The sequence below is a fragment of the Schistocerca piceifrons genome, chromosome 3 (assembly GCF_021461385.2).
Source record: "Schistocerca piceifrons isolate TAMUIC-IGC-003096 chromosome 3, iqSchPice1.1, whole genome shotgun sequence".
In the NCBI taxonomy this organism is placed as follows: Eukaryota; Metazoa; Arthropoda; class Insecta; order Orthoptera; family Acrididae; genus Schistocerca; species Schistocerca piceifrons.
The window spans coordinates 238,468,013-238,483,731 of NC_060140.1; the positions used below are offsets into that span (position 1 = coordinate 238,468,013).

A 15,719-nucleotide genomic window follows, 5' to 3' on the forward strand; every position below is an offset into this window, starting at 1 on the left:
CTAAGACCGCTCGGCTAATCCCGCGTGGATTTTGACTGTCATGGAACGATTTGCTAGCATGCATTTCCCCCTCACACTACTGTTACAGCAGCATACTCCTTGGCAATATTGGGTACATAGAGGAAACACATTGCACGGCAATGCTCAGAACTTTCTCGGAAAGGGTGGCGAACCGGCCGCTGTAACCGGGCGGTTCTAGGCGCTTCAGTCCGAAACCGCGCTGCTGCTACGGTCGTAGGTTCGAATCCTGCCTCGGGCATGGATGCGTGTGATGTCCTTAGGTTAGTTAAGTTTAAGTAATTCTAAGTCTAGGGGACTGATGACCTCAGATGTTAAGTCCCATAGTGCTTAGAGCCATTTGAACCATTTGAACAGGGTGGCGACTTCGCAATGTGTCGCGTCATGTCGCAAATCAAGTCATGTAGTTTCTGGGTCAGTTCAACAATACCTGTGTACCGCATTCGTCTTAAGCCCCGATCTCACATCTAGTGATTTTTGGTATCCCCATCACTAAAGACAAAGCTTCAGGGCATTCGATTTAAGAACTTTGAAGCAGTGCTCAACAAAAGTGAGGCGATTCTCAAGGAGACGACGAAGAATGGCCTACAGCATGTGTTTCAGGACTGTCAGAGATGCAATAAAAAGAGCATTCAAGTAGGAGGGGAGAACTCTGAAAAAGAGCATGCAAACATTGAAATGGAGTAATAAACATCTGCGAAAGAAATGAGTCTGAGTTATTCCTCGTACTTACAAATTCCACTCGATGAAGACTTACTCCGTTTACGAGTGCTAAAAATGTCCTTTCGCCTTTACTGTTAAATTATTGATATTCGTTATTGTAAGCAACTTTTCAACAGCTCACTGGTTGAAGACTTACACCGTTTAGAAGTGCTAAAAATGCCCTCTCGCCTTTACTGTTAAATTATTTACATTCGTTATTGTAAGCAATTTTTCAACACCTCACCCGTCTGTCCCCTACGTAACAAGCATCTGGATGCTATCATTGTCATTGTATCCCCGTGAGGGCGCTTAGGTAATCTATGCACACGTAGTGAAAATAATAGTAATCTGCCCCGTAGAACAACGTTTGAAAGTATGTATTTTCCTGAAGAGCGTTTGAAAACCTAGAACATATTCTAAGCAAAGAAGGCGTACTCCACGTCAAATAATACTGACAATTTAATGTTCAGAAAACTATAAAGAACTTCAGTCCATCTAAGAGTAGATAAATTATTATCATCTCCACCTCATCCAATTGCCCAGTGCTTAAATGGGCTTTTAAACTGATGCAGTTTAGCTGCTGACAACTTTGCCAATGGAATTCCGTCGATTCTAAAATGGGTGTCTGCACTGTTTACATCTAATGGCTAGTCCTAGTTATGCTGCAGTTTAATACATAACGTGTTTTTGCAAAAAGTTGCTGGCGAGATAGTCGAAAAATTGACAATGATATGACATAATAACTTCCATGATAGATGAAAATGTACATATGATTGTGATCAGACTAGGACGCATATACTTACCCTGAGAACAGCGATATCGTTCTGGTTTGTTGTGCGGTTGTATTCGGAGTGGACAAAGACTGCGGACAGCTTCACTCTGGAGCCGGACGAGATGTGCACGCTGCCCACTGACACGCTCAGATATTTGGCGGGTATTCTGCAACATCACGCGTCCACACGATGCACCATTACTTACACTCGTATCTGCGTATATAACTTGCAAAGTTATTTTTATGCAGTTTGAATAATTACCATGCAGCCAGCACCATAGTATTCTTCAAAACTCCCTGTGAAGAACTAGGTACACAAGTCTCAAGATGTGGCACCGATAAGAGCCACAGAGCCGGAAGCAAAATGCCAGATACGAAAAACACCGGGCGTACCAGAATATAATGAAAATCTTTTGGGGCAAAGAAGAAATTAGCATAATCAAGTGTGACCATATACGTGAGAACCTTACATCTGAAAGGATGAAAGTATCAGTTCTGGTTGCAGAATGTGTGGAGCAGGCATGTCGGGATAATCGTAAAGACAGCAATGGAAAAGCATTCATTGAGTAACAATACGGAACTTAGAAGCCATTAATTTATCGCCAAATATACCAAAATGACAAAAGTCGTGGGATACCTCTTAATATCGTGTCGGACATCCTTCAACCGGCGCAGTAGAGCACCTCAACGTGGTACGGACTGAACAAGTCATTGGAAGTCCACTGCAGAAATACTGAACCATACCACCTCTAAAGCCGTCCATAATTGTGAATCTGTTTCCAGTGCAGGATTTTGTGCACGAACTGAACTCTCGATTATGTCCCATAAATATTCGATGGGATTCATGTAGGACGATCTGTGTGGCCAATTCATTCACTCGAACTGTCCAAAATGTTCTTTAAACCAATCACGAACAACTGTCCCCTTAGTGACGTGGCCCATTATCATCCATAAAAATTCCACCGTTGTTTGGGAACATGAAATCCATGAATGGCCCCAAATGGTCTCCAATTAGCCGAACATAATCGTTTCCAGTCAATGATCGGTTTATTCCATGTAAACACAGCTCACACCATTATGGAGCTATCACCAAATTGCACAATGCCTTCTTGACAACCTGCGTCCTTGGCTTCGTGGGGTTTGCACCACTCTCGAACCCTACCATCAGCTGTTACGAAATGAGATCGGAACTCATCTGACCAGGCCACTGCCAGCCGTTGTGGCCGAGCGGTTCTAGGCGCGTCAGTCCGGAACCGCGCTGCTGCTACGGTCGCAGGTTCGAATCCTGCCTCGGGCTTGAATGCGTGTGCTGTCCTTAGGTTAGTGAGGTTTAAGTAGCTCTAAGTCTAGGGGACTGATGACCTCAGATGTTAAGTCCCATAGTGCTCAGAGCCATTTGAACCATTTGAACCAGGCCACTGTTTTTCAGTCGTCGAGGACCCAACCAATACAGTCACGAGCAGAGCGGTGCTGCAGATGATGTGCCGTTAGCAAAGGCACTCGCGTCGGTCGTCTGCTGCCACAGCCTATTTACGCCAAATTTCGCCACATTGTCCGAAGGGATACGTTCGTCGTACGTCGCACATTGATTTCTGCTGTTATTTCACGCAGTGCCGCTTCAGCACTGACAACTCTACGCAAACGCCGCTGCTCTCGGTCGTTGAGTGAAGGCTGACGGCCACTGCGTTGTTCGTGGGAAGAGGTAATGCCTGAAATTTGGTATTCTCCGCACACTCTTGACACTGTGGATCACGGAATATTAAATTCCTTAACGATTTCGGAAACATGCTGTACCATGTGTCTAACTCCAACTACTATTCCGCGTTCATAGTCTGTAAATCCCCGTGGTGCGGCCATAATCAAAGTAAGACACCTTTCCACATGAATCACCTCAGTACAAATGACAACTCCGCCTATGCGCTATCGTTTTATATCATGTGTACGCGATACTACCGCCATCTGTATACGTTCGTATAGCTGTCCCACGACTTTTGTCATTTCAGTGTAACCATTATATTCATTAGTGACATAATCTCACGCATATGGTTTCTCAGTTGCTCTTACTGTCTCCTTTATTATTATTATATTCAGTATAATCACCCTTTTATTGCCATTGTCTCACATCATCACACATTGCTCATCTTGTCGCTATGTTTTATCAATCTTACGCAACTTCAACCTTTACGCTCTGTACCAGACAAGTGTACCTGATCTTGAACTTTCACGCTCTGTGGCAGACAAGTGTACCTGGTCTTGAACTTCACACTTCCTCTGGTTTCTAGCTATTATTACTAAAAAGTAACATGGTAAAGCAAAATATGTACACTACTGGCCATTAAAATTGCTACACCAAGGAGAAATGCAGATGATAAACGGGTATTCATTGGACAAATATATTATACTAGAACTGACATGTGATTACATTTTCACGCAATTTGGGTGCATAGATCCTGAGAAATCAATACCCAGAAAAACCACCTCTGGCCGTAATAACGGCCTTGATAAGCCTGGGCATTGAGTCAAACAGAGCTTGGAAGGCGTGTACAAGTACAGCTGCCCATGCAGCTTCAACACGATACCACAGTTCATCAAGAGTAGTGACGCGTATTCTGACGAGCCAGTTGCTTGGACACCATTCACCAGACGTTTTCAATTGGTGAGAGATCTGGAGAATGTGTTGTCCAGGGCAGCAGTCGAACATTTTCTGTATCCAGAAAGGCCCGTACAGGACCTGCAACATTCGGTCGTGCATTATCCTGCTGAAATGCAGGGTTTCGCAGGGATCGAATGAAGTGTAGAGCCACGGGTCGTAACACATGTAACGTCCACTGTTCAAAGAGCCGTCAATGCGTACAAGAGGTGTAACTAATGGCACCCCACACCATCACGCCGGGTGATACGCCAGTAGGGCGATGACGAATAAACGCTTCCAATGTGCGCTCACCGCGATGTCGCCAAACACGGATGCGACCATCATGATGCTGCAAACAGAACCTCTATTCATCCGAAAAAGTGACGTTTTGCCATTCGTGCACCCAGGTTCGTCGTTGAGTACACCATCGCAGGCGCTCCTGTCTCTGATGTAGCGTCAAGGGTAACTGCAACCATGGTCTCCGAGCTGATAGTCCATGCTGCTGGAAACGTCATCGAACTGTTCGTGCAGATGGTTGTTGTCTTGCAAACGTCCCCATCTGTTGACTCATGGATCGAGACGTGGCTGCACGATCCGTTACAGCCGTGCGGATAAGATCCCTGTTATCTCGACTGATAGTGATACGAGGCCGTTGGGATCCAGCTCGACGTTCCGTATTACCCTCCTGAACCCACCGATTCCATATTCTGCTAACAGTCATTGGATCTCGACCAACGCGAGCAGCAATGTAGCGATACGGTAAACCGCAATCGCGATAGGCTACAATCCGACCTTCATGAAAGTCGGAAACGTGATGCTACGCATTTCTCCTCCTTACACGAGGCATCACAACAACGTTTCACCAGGCAACGCTAGTCAGCTGCTGTTTGTGTGTGAGAAATCGGTTGGAAACGTTCCTCATGTCAGTACGTTGTAGGTGTCGCCACCGGCGCCAACCTTATGTGAAAGCTCTGATGGCTTCAAATGGCTCTGAGCACTATGGGACTCAACTGCTGAAAGCTCTGAAAAGCTAATCATTTGCATATCACAGCATCTTCTTCTCGTCGGTTAAATTTCGCGTGTGTAGCACGTCATCTTTGTGGTGTAGCAATTTTAATGGCCAGTAGTGTATTTTAAGGGGTCTTAAGCGTTTTAAACCATTTCCTTAATCACACACAGCAGTTCACAGTGCTGGAAGATATTTATAAAACCATATCGTTTTTTACCCAGTAAATTGCTACTATTGGCCACACACTGAATGACTTATCACAGGGAAGATGTCAAAGCGAGAAGATGGTTAAACGACAGTGAGACTAATGCACTGGCAATCTAATTAAACAAGAACTGTATTCTGCATGGAGGAATTCCTCTATCAGTTCTGTTTCTTTGACATTTCAATAATAACTCACTTTGTTGATATGCACAAGATACGACAGCACGCCTTGCTTCTTTCCTTTTTGTACGCGTTTATGGGCAAGCAGACAACACACAGGTAAGTTTTTTGCAAACGTGTACACTAAAAATGTTGTGCATACTAGCTGAATATGTAACAAACAAGATGCAGTAACGAAACGAGTAAGCAAACAAGCATCGGTTTCGGAGTTCCAGTTTCATTTACTATCGTCACAAATACAGTAAAAATGGAATTCAATGGATTACGAAAGCATGCTTTTCACATCACTTCTTTCTATTTCTGTGGCCGAGCGGTTGTAGGTGCTACAGTCTGGAACCGCGCGATCGCTACGGTCGCAGGTTCGAATCCTGCCTCGGGCATGGATGTGTGTGCTGTCCTTAGGTTAGTTAGGTTTAAGTAGTTCTAAGTTCTAGGAGACTGATGACCTCCGAAGTTAAGTCCCATAGTGCTCAGAGTCATTTGAACCATTTTTTAACCTTCTATTTCTATTTATCCGTAATATAGTAGCAAAAATCAAGTTACATTAACGAGGCCAAATGTGTCGTGTTACTAGAGCAAAGACGCTCTCAAGAACAGAAACACGTTCGAAATTGCCTTCCTTACAACATGTTGCCCCTGTAAGCATTGTAATTTTAGTGCTTAAAACAGCTATTGCGAACACAGGACAGAAATAATGAACAAGAAGCAGTCGTAAACAGCAGTCTGCTAATGTTTTGGACTCCTTAAAATGGTGGGAGGCATCGCCCACTCTGGCTTAAAAATCAACGTGCAGCGTCAGTCTGTAGTGCCACCTTCCTTCTTTTTTTACCTCCATGCTTCTTATATTCCTTTGAGTTTTATCTCTGGTCTGTGTGTTTTGTTTTGCATATGGCTGTCTCTTTTCGTATTCTATCATGTCAATACGGTTTTCAAGACAGTATTTATGTTTAAAAAATGTGTGTTCATTTAGAATTTCAGGGTCTAGTGAAGCAGGGGGGGGGGGGGGGGGCAGTGAAGCAGGGGATACAACCCGTTGGCTTTGACCAATGTCGTCAGAATTGGCCAGAAAGCATTTACTACACAGATGAAAGAGCTGACAAGAATGTTCAGAAACGAAGAAATACGAGAGACGAAAAATATAGTTGAAATATATAAAGGCCAGTAGTATATTCACGTTAAGGATATCGCGAGTTTGTGTCGTATTATTTCTCTGAAAATGAAAGGGAAAAAATGTATGGAAAATATTGGTAGCATAGAATATTCACTAAACTCTAAATGAAGCACGGGATACAAATTTTACATGTGTTGTTTATTTCGCATCCTCTAGGGTAGACCGGGTCAATGCCGACACCTTAAGAAATTTTTAAATTTTTACTGCTTTAGTTACGGTTTTTATTGAGGTTCCTTAAGTTTAATTGGGGTTTCTGCTTTCATTAAAAATATAGTTTTGTTAAACTAATTACATTTATAAAGTGGAAAACGCGTACATAGCAATGTCTACTGGATGTCGGTATTTCCCCAGTCGCCGGGGCAATTTCGACACCACTTTGGGGTAATGCCGACATTAGTGAGAAATAGTAACATGAATGTGTATCAATAAAATGTATATTGTTACAAAGTTATATATTCTACTTATAATAGTATGTCATGACTATAGATAAACAAATATGACAAATAAGTCTGAAAAGGAAACAAATCATTTTAAGAAGTAGAGCAAAAGTCACAAATGTAGTTTTCAGGAGAATCATAGCCGCTACAGTCTGCATGTGCCCATTTCCCACAAAATACACACCGATACCACAGTTCAGTTTTAATGCCATATTCCCCACAGACTAAACACATTTCACTGTCTTTGTGAAAATAAATCCATTCCGTCGTCCATTTCATCGCCGTTGCATAACGTTGACTCATCTATTTCTTCTTCAGAAGATGTTTCTTCAAAAGAAATCTGTTTGCTGCACCTTTTCATCTTTTTTTGCCTTTGGATGTGGCCTTGCATTTGGTAGTGCTAGATTTTATTTTGGGTTTACCCTCGACTTGACCTGACTTCTTCAAAAGCTTAAGTTTAAGGTTTGGAACAATCTTTGGGTCATCAATTACCTTTTCTAATCTACGTTTAGATTTCATATCTTTAATGACTCTTTTCAACTGTGCTTCCTCCAATACAGTTTTCATGGGTGTGGTCGTCATAATAATGGAATGTCGTTTCCTGTAAAATTTTGTGTTTGACAACATCGTGATGTTGTTGTTGCTGTTGTTGCGTAGGTGATAAAGCTTCTAAGGCTTCTCTGTAGTGAATTGTATCCTGAGAGGTTTTTGGAGAAGGTGTTGTTCCAGGATCCGACCTTGAGGAGCAAGCTACTGGATTAGCATAAGGTCCAGAGATATTCAAGTTGGTGGTTCTCCAGGAACGCTGTGAATTTTCAGCCCTTGCCTGATTTGTGTTTGCAGGCTCCTCAGTTACTGCGTTATTCCCATCGTGAACACCATCGCCATTCGTTGGTTCGTCAACATTTTCTGGGTCAATGATGACCGGAGTTTGGAGTCTGTTCTCAGAGTTAAAATCCAAATCACTCAACTTTTCTGGTTTGTAAAGGAAGATCCCTGCTGCACCAAATCCTGCTATGCCCTTCTCCTTGGTTGCGACATTCATGTAAGCTTCATTGGAAGATCGAAGAATATCATAAACTGATATCTTCTCGAAGCGATTAGCTGTCACACTGAATGTTGAATGCCTCCTTCAGAGGACTGTAAAAAGCCAAATCTAAAGGCTGCAATTTGTGTGGTGTATGTGGTGGTATAGAAACCACGAGAATATAATTAGCTCTACAAAACTGATAGCTATCTAGAAAGATGTGACTTCCGTGGTTGTCCATAATGAATAAGACAGGGTCTTCCTTGGTTGGTTTGGCGTTCTCTTTGAAGTGCTTAAGCTAATCATTGAAAAGATTTTCTTTTTACCATCCGTTATGCAATTATCTAATATATGGCCCCAGCTGTCCCTCCTTTTTCCAACTGAGGAGACATCCGCTTCCAGGGATAGATGAACATGGGTGGGATGTAAATTCCAGAAGCACTTACATCGCAGACCACCGTAATATTCCTCCCTCGTTCCCAACTCGTTGCAGAGCCTACCTGATGTTGGCCTTTAGCGGCTAAAACCTTTCCTGGCTTTTGAACTGTTGATATCCCAGTTTCATCCATATTGAATACTCTTGTTGCCTTTGATGTTTTTGATATACTTTATCCAAGTTTAAAAAGAATTAATCAACTTCAGATTTAATAAAAGCCAGGATTCGGTTATGGCTTGCTGCAGAAGGCTGCCTAAGGCTTAAGGTTGGGTTCCTTTTGCGGAAACCGGCCATCTTAGTCCTAACCTGCCATTTTTGTTCCTTTGTTAAAGCTGTGCTTAATATTTAAGTTTTCTGCAAGGTCGTATGCAAATCGGCGTAAGTCTGTTAATGTGATACCATAGAATTGGTTTGACAATGGCTTTATATGATCAGTTAGAATAGCTTCCTGTTCGGGTGTAAGATAGGATTTTCTTCCTAACGCTGGTTTGGCTGCTGATTTTGCTTTTAAGCGATCATGTAGCGTAATTCTGGGAATTCCTTATTCCGCGGCGACGCTCTTTACTGATCTACCACTTTCAACTAGCTCAAAAGCCCTTTTAAGAGTTTGTTCATCCCATTTACCCTTCTCAGTCGTCCGTTTTCTCGACCTCACCATCTGGAATACAATAAAGACATTAACAATCCCCTATAAAATATTAGCACAGATGGGGAAATACCGACACCCTGTCGATATTGCCCCGTAGTGGGATGTTGGCATTACCCCGGAGGGACAAGATGGCGGATACCTAACCCTACAGACTACTACACACTTTGAAATGTTACAACTACTATACCAAAATGTTCGTTAAAATATGTAATATCTAGCTGTATATGTTGTATTTTAGTAACACAGACGATTGGAGTATTACCTTAACTAGTTCAGAAGTCCTTCTTTACACCGAAAACTATAAAATTTTACGATACCGATTCTGGCATGCGTAGAAGACAGAAACACGTAACGATACTGGCATGCGTAGAAGACAGAAACACACTGAGCGTTAGTTGTGGTGTCGTCAGCAAGGGCGCAGCATTACGCAGCATCGCTCCGCTATCAAAACCTATCGTGTCGGTATTGCACCAGGTGTCGGCATTGCCCCGGTCTACCCTATCACTATCAGTCTGTTCGTATGTAGATATTAGTACTACCGATGCAGAACCAGCTACTTTCATAACATTTGTATCCCATACTTCCGTTGACCTCTATATACACTCCTGGAAATGGAAAAAAGAACACATTGACACCGGTGTGTCAGACCCACCATACTTGCTCCGGACACTGCGAGAGGGCTGTACAAGCAATGATCACACGCACGGCACAGCGGACACACCAGGAACCGCGGTGTTGGCCGTCGAATGGCGCTAGCTGCGCAGCATTTGTGCACCGCCGCCGTCAGTGTCAGCCAGTTTGCCGTGGCATACGGAGCTCCATCGCAGTCTTTAACACTGGTAGCATGCCGCGACAGCGTGGACGTGAACCGTATGTGCAGTTGACGGACTTTGAGCGAGGGCGTATAGTGGGCATGCGGGAGGCCGGGTGGACGTACCGCCGAATTGCTCAACACGTGGGGCGTGAGGTCTCCACAGTACATCGATGTTGTCGCCAGTGGTCGGCGGAAGGTGCACGTGCCCGTCGACCTGGGACCGGACCGCAGCGACGCACGGATGCACGCCAAGACCGTAGGATCCTACGCAGTGCCGTAGGGGACCGCACCGCCACTTCCCAGCAAATTAGGGACACTGTTGCTCCTGGGGTATCGGCGAGGACCATTCGCAACCGTCGTCGCAGTACACGTATGAATATCTATGGGGCGGAAGTAAGTGAAATGAAGCTATTTCTTCTCAACTGCCTATAGTGCAGAGCCCATTATCGCAGTTTCCATATTTTTCAAAGATTTATGTTGTTATTATCTTTCTGAAATATAATCTTTGCAGTTGATGTAGTTGCTGTGTTGCCTGACATCTGCAAATACAAAGATATGTTCTCCCCAGCGTTCCTTCTACATGCAAAGTCTCATTGTCTTTAACTGCAGTCGCTGACAGAGGAGGAAAGTTCTGTTTGATATTTTTCTGTTGTATCAAACGATCTATTAATGTCTTACCATCGTTTCTACGAACAGACATCAGTCATGCAAGCAGATATCTAGGCTAATTGACTAATGCAGCAAGAAATCGATAAAGCGAAAGCACGTTTCGTGGAATAACAAAGGGAAATTATAGGTATAAATCTATATCTTATCTTATGTCACTTTTAAGCCACAGAAAACATTTCCTATAGTCTGAAGCCTTAAGTTAACTTACTCATGAACGTCTGGAAAAATACAAACAACTTTCTTAAAGTTTACATGCCTCTAACTAAAAAACGTGAACTCTTCGTGGGATGAAAATTGTAATATGAATGGTTCCTGCTGAACAGTTTAATATACAATTAATCACATTTGTTTACAAGTTGACTTTATTGCAGTTTTATTTGTGAAGGTTCATACTTTGAACCTATGCACTGACTAACTATCTCAGTTAGAATCTAAAAACTTCATTACAGATTAACATGTCTTTCTAAAGTGCAGACTACTATCATACTCGCATTCGGGAGGACGACGGTTCAATCCCGCGTCCGGCCATCCTGATTTAGGTTTTCCGTGATTTCCCTAAATCACTCCAGGCAAATGCCGGGATGGTTCCTCTGAAAGGGCACGGCCTACTTCCTTCCCTAATCCGATGAGACCGATGACCACGATGTCTGGTCTCCTTCCCCAAAACAACCAACCAACCAACCAACTATCATACTACTTCAGCCACCTGTTTTTATTCTAGAAATATTTACAGCCGAGAATTAAAATTAAGGTTAGTTTTTTATAACCAATGTGCGTGTATTTTCCTGCATGTTGATAATATTTTCCTCCAAATAGTATCTTGAAATATCCGAAAAAATTTCAGGCCCCTAGCTCAAATGGCTTTTTTGTGCATTAAGTAAACTTGTCAGAAAATATAATACTCGGGAACTTCAATTTTATATTTCATCTATGACTCACCTCTCTTATTCCTAATACACTCCTGTTACATAATCTGCTTGGTTTACATGTTCCTCATCTCCTCTTTTCTTCTTTCTCCTTGTTATTCTGGCGTCTTCGGTTGCCTCAAGGACCCACTTTCCAGCTTCGTCTACACTCACGAAATCAATTGCCAACAGTGATGGTCTCATATCGAATCCAGCCTATGTTCCTAGCAACTCTAGAATTTTACACATGCCAACTGCCTCAAACTAAAACAAATTACAGGCATAGTAACTATCGTGAAGGATAAAATAGCAGAAACTGCAACTACATAAAAGTTTATAAGGGAAACAATACTCGAAAAGCAGACACATGAAGGAAATATAAGAGAATCACAAAGTATATCTTCTGATATGGCTGTCAATTTGACTAACAGTTGCATAGCAGTCCAATCACAACACTGGCGTGTGAAAGCATCGATTTAAGGTGAAAAAAAAAACGATTTTTTGGAGCAGATTCACTGGTAAGTTGACTTAAAGTCAATTGAATTCGAATCTATACAAAAGGATTGAAGAAAGCTTGTAATCGAATACTCGTACTCCATAAAATAATTCTGTAACGAGATGTTTTGGTACAAAGCAAAGAATATGTTCGTCAGGCGGGATGTAATAACATTCTCAGCTTTCCCACATATTTGCATGGCACTATGCAAGCTTGCTACTCTCTTTTAGAACCTGAACTTTAGTAAAAATGGCAAGGTAGTGTTAATTAGAACACAGTGAGAAGTTGTGATGTAAATGACAATAGATTTATTCATCCTTATCATCAGAAGACACCAAAAATGTCTAAAGAAACGTCACACAAACATTTTTATTTGACAAACGCTTTCACTAACATGGGGTCTATGGTGGACAAAGTAATTATCTGGGGATCGACACACGACACTAACCGGAACACTAATCCCTTTATCTGGCCTCATACACATGAATCCGGGTTATGGCACAGAAACTGTGATACCATCAAGCATCTATACTCTACTATTCCAAAAAAGAAAAATATGGTTCGAAAGAACAGGATGCTGAGAAACATATATTGGAGCCATACACCGTAGCGTCAAATACTTTACCCTCCTGCTGGTCAGGGCGGCACACCACAATGCGTTCGGCGACTGATGTCATGGGCGGCCGCAATCTGTTATTAATGGCGCGCGCCCGAAAAATGCAAGTACATGGTCTCATGTTCGGTTAATTCGGAATGCAGGTACTTTCCTATAAGCCTCTGAAACACTGGTGGATTCCAGTGTGCAGGTGGATCCATTTGCTGCTCTTCCAAACCAATTCAAACCAATTTGACTCTGTCCCACAACTATGCGCGATGGAATATGTCAAATGTTTAGATGATCGACTCAAGACAAATAAGTACACCTACACATCAGTCGTTGTGTGCATGATGCTAGAAGCAGTACCTCTGACGGTTCAGAAAGAGACTGGCACAGGCTCTAAATGGCACACTAGCAAAGGACACAAGTCTCATCGTTTAGGTAGAGACCTGCAGTTCTATACTAGTGAAGCGCCAGTACAAGAATTATATTCTCTTTCTGTCCGCTTTCCTCCTCAGCTCGATAGCAAAAGCCCATTTACATCTTAGACTTCCCCCACTTAAGAACAAGCCAATCACGAGCTGGAGCACGGCATTCGAAGGTCAGAGAGCGCCCCTTGCTCTGCATACACCGATTTGACCAATCAGAGACTTTCGAGTAATTGGGAGAAAAGGAAAAAGATTCAGCTTTGCGGCCTCTTTCCCACGATTTTACGCGTGTCTTTTGATAAGAACATGACCAGGCTGGAACCACTCCCCTCTATAAACAGCTTGTTATCTCCCCTGTTGCGTCCATTACGAAGTTTCCAAAGAACGGCCATAAACTCGCTTAAAGCCTCGTGCTTTCACAATATGTTTTGTAGTAGAGTCTAGACGTATGGGCGCCAGTGACCTGTCCCAGGGAAATTCGCAGAACGCTCACAGTTACCTCATCGGCTTCCTGCCTGACAAGGACCCATCCTCTGCTTTATTGTGGGTCTACAATACTCTGGCCATTGCAGCGGCGACTTCTCGGCGCTAGTCAGTTTTTATTTTTTTTATTATTTGGCCTTGAGTGTGTACTCAATTTAGCCATCGGCAACACATAGTGACAATGTACACATAATTGAATAAACAAATACAGAAATGCATATTTACAAGAATAAAAAGCTTAACTGTTACAGTTTTGTACATAATGTTTTAAAAATTGAATTGAATTGCATTGGAAAATAATTAAAAGTGTCTTGGCTTACAATTCACACCAATTCTGAAATATCTTCATCAGCAAGACATATTTATAATTTACGTGCACCATTAAAACCTACAGATTGTAACCAGTATTTCTGATGAAGTTAACTATCACTTTATATAGACGAACGCCTTTAGTACACAAAAGAGAAGAAGCTGATTGAGGAAGATGGTAGCCCATACTCAGCAATGTCTTCAGAAAGACCAACCGTTCACGGTCAAATTTGGGGCACATAAATAAGATGTGGTTGACATCAGCTTCCGACTCAGGATCACACTCACATGCTGGTGAACTGTAAACGTTGATCCGATGTAGATTTTGTGGGAAAGAGGCATGATTGAAGCGGAGTCTTATGATGGTAGAAATTGTGGATCGGTCCACATGTGTCTTCATGAACCACGGCCAGTTTACCTGGACGTGGCTGCCTACCAACCGGCGCCAACCAACGTGTCTGCACAATGAGACCGCAGAACTCGGCTGTCCGGAAATGTTTCCAACCAGGTTCTGCAGAAAAAACGCGCTTCCCACAGCCCACCGTCGCCATGCTTTTACTACAGTGGTTTAAATCGGCACTCTGTTCCTTTGAACGCAGGTAAAGTCACCATTATTCCTTCCCTAGAGCACGCAAGCAAGAGCATTAACTGCTGCCCACCATTTCATCATGACGTATGAAGTCAAATCGCAATAAAGATCATATTCTCTAAGAACATGAAGCGGCATAACACCGAATCAGAAGGAGAGTGCTCTGCAATCTCTCAACTATACCCTAGATGTTGCAACTGACGAGAACAAAAACCGGCCGGGGTGCCCGAGCGGTTATAGGCGCTTCAGTCTGGAACCGCGCGACCGCTACGGTCACAGGTTCGAATCCTGCCTCGGGCATGGATGTGTGTGATATCCTTAGGTTAGTTAGGTTTAAGTAGTTCTAAGTTCTAGGGGACTGATGACCTCAGAAGTTAAGTCCCATAGTGCTCAGAGCCATTTGAACCATTTTGTTGAGAACAAACATTTTCCACCACTATTGCCTTATCGGCTGTGGGTTTTAGTATCTAGTTTCTTACATCATTATGTAATGTACAGGGTGGTTATAGCTACATTTTCGCTACTTGAGAGTGCCTTCAGGAAAGACGAGTGATCGTAGGACAGCGAAACTTTGTGGGAACATTTGTAAAGACATACAGAAGAGAAATAACAATAAACCATTGAAAGAAACATGTCTTAATTTCCACATGAGATGGTAACATTTGCTAACTGTGTACCATCTTTACGTTTCAGGTTACAAAAGTTGCTTAGTGTGATGATCATCTGCATCCACGACAGTATGGGACCGCACTAGAGGTACCATTTCATAGTTGTTCACAGCACTTTTCGAACGGTGGATCATGGAATCTTCACCTGTCGTGACACAGATCATGAACTGCTTGAAGATCGCTCATTGCGTCCAGCCGTCTCGGCAATGGCAACAGTAACTTATTCAACAATTTGGGGTGCATCTGGCCGTCGGCTTCTCCCAGGAGCAGTGCACATAGCGGGAGTTAATTCGAACTTCCGAACCATTTTCCTCAACTCCCGTGTGGAAACAGAACCTCGCCGTATTCCTTTAATGTTCAGCGCTGGCCAAGAGTAGCTGCTCCATGGAAAACAGATTTACGAGTAAAGCCTTGCTCATGTTGTCCAGATCTCCATTTGGCTGTCTCCAGCTCTAATACACGTCCACGCTTGTGTTTCCACCCAACGTCACCGTACCAGTACTGGCGCCCAACGAGAGGTCAT

At 43.0% G+C, this 15,719-nt stretch overlaps 1 protein-coding gene across 1 annotated transcript in view; it reads right to left on the reverse strand.

Annotated features, from left to right (window-relative positions):
- LOC124788543 (trypsin alpha-like) overlaps positions 1-15,719 on the reverse strand; it is a 75,106-nt gene that overhangs the window by 46,400 nt on the left and 12,987 nt on the right. The window contains exon 3 of the mRNA XM_047255813.1: positions 1,524-1,659. Coding sequence (XP_047111769.1) covers positions 1,524-1,659 — 136 coding nt within the window. The remainder of the gene's footprint in view (positions 1-1,523; positions 1,660-15,719) is intronic.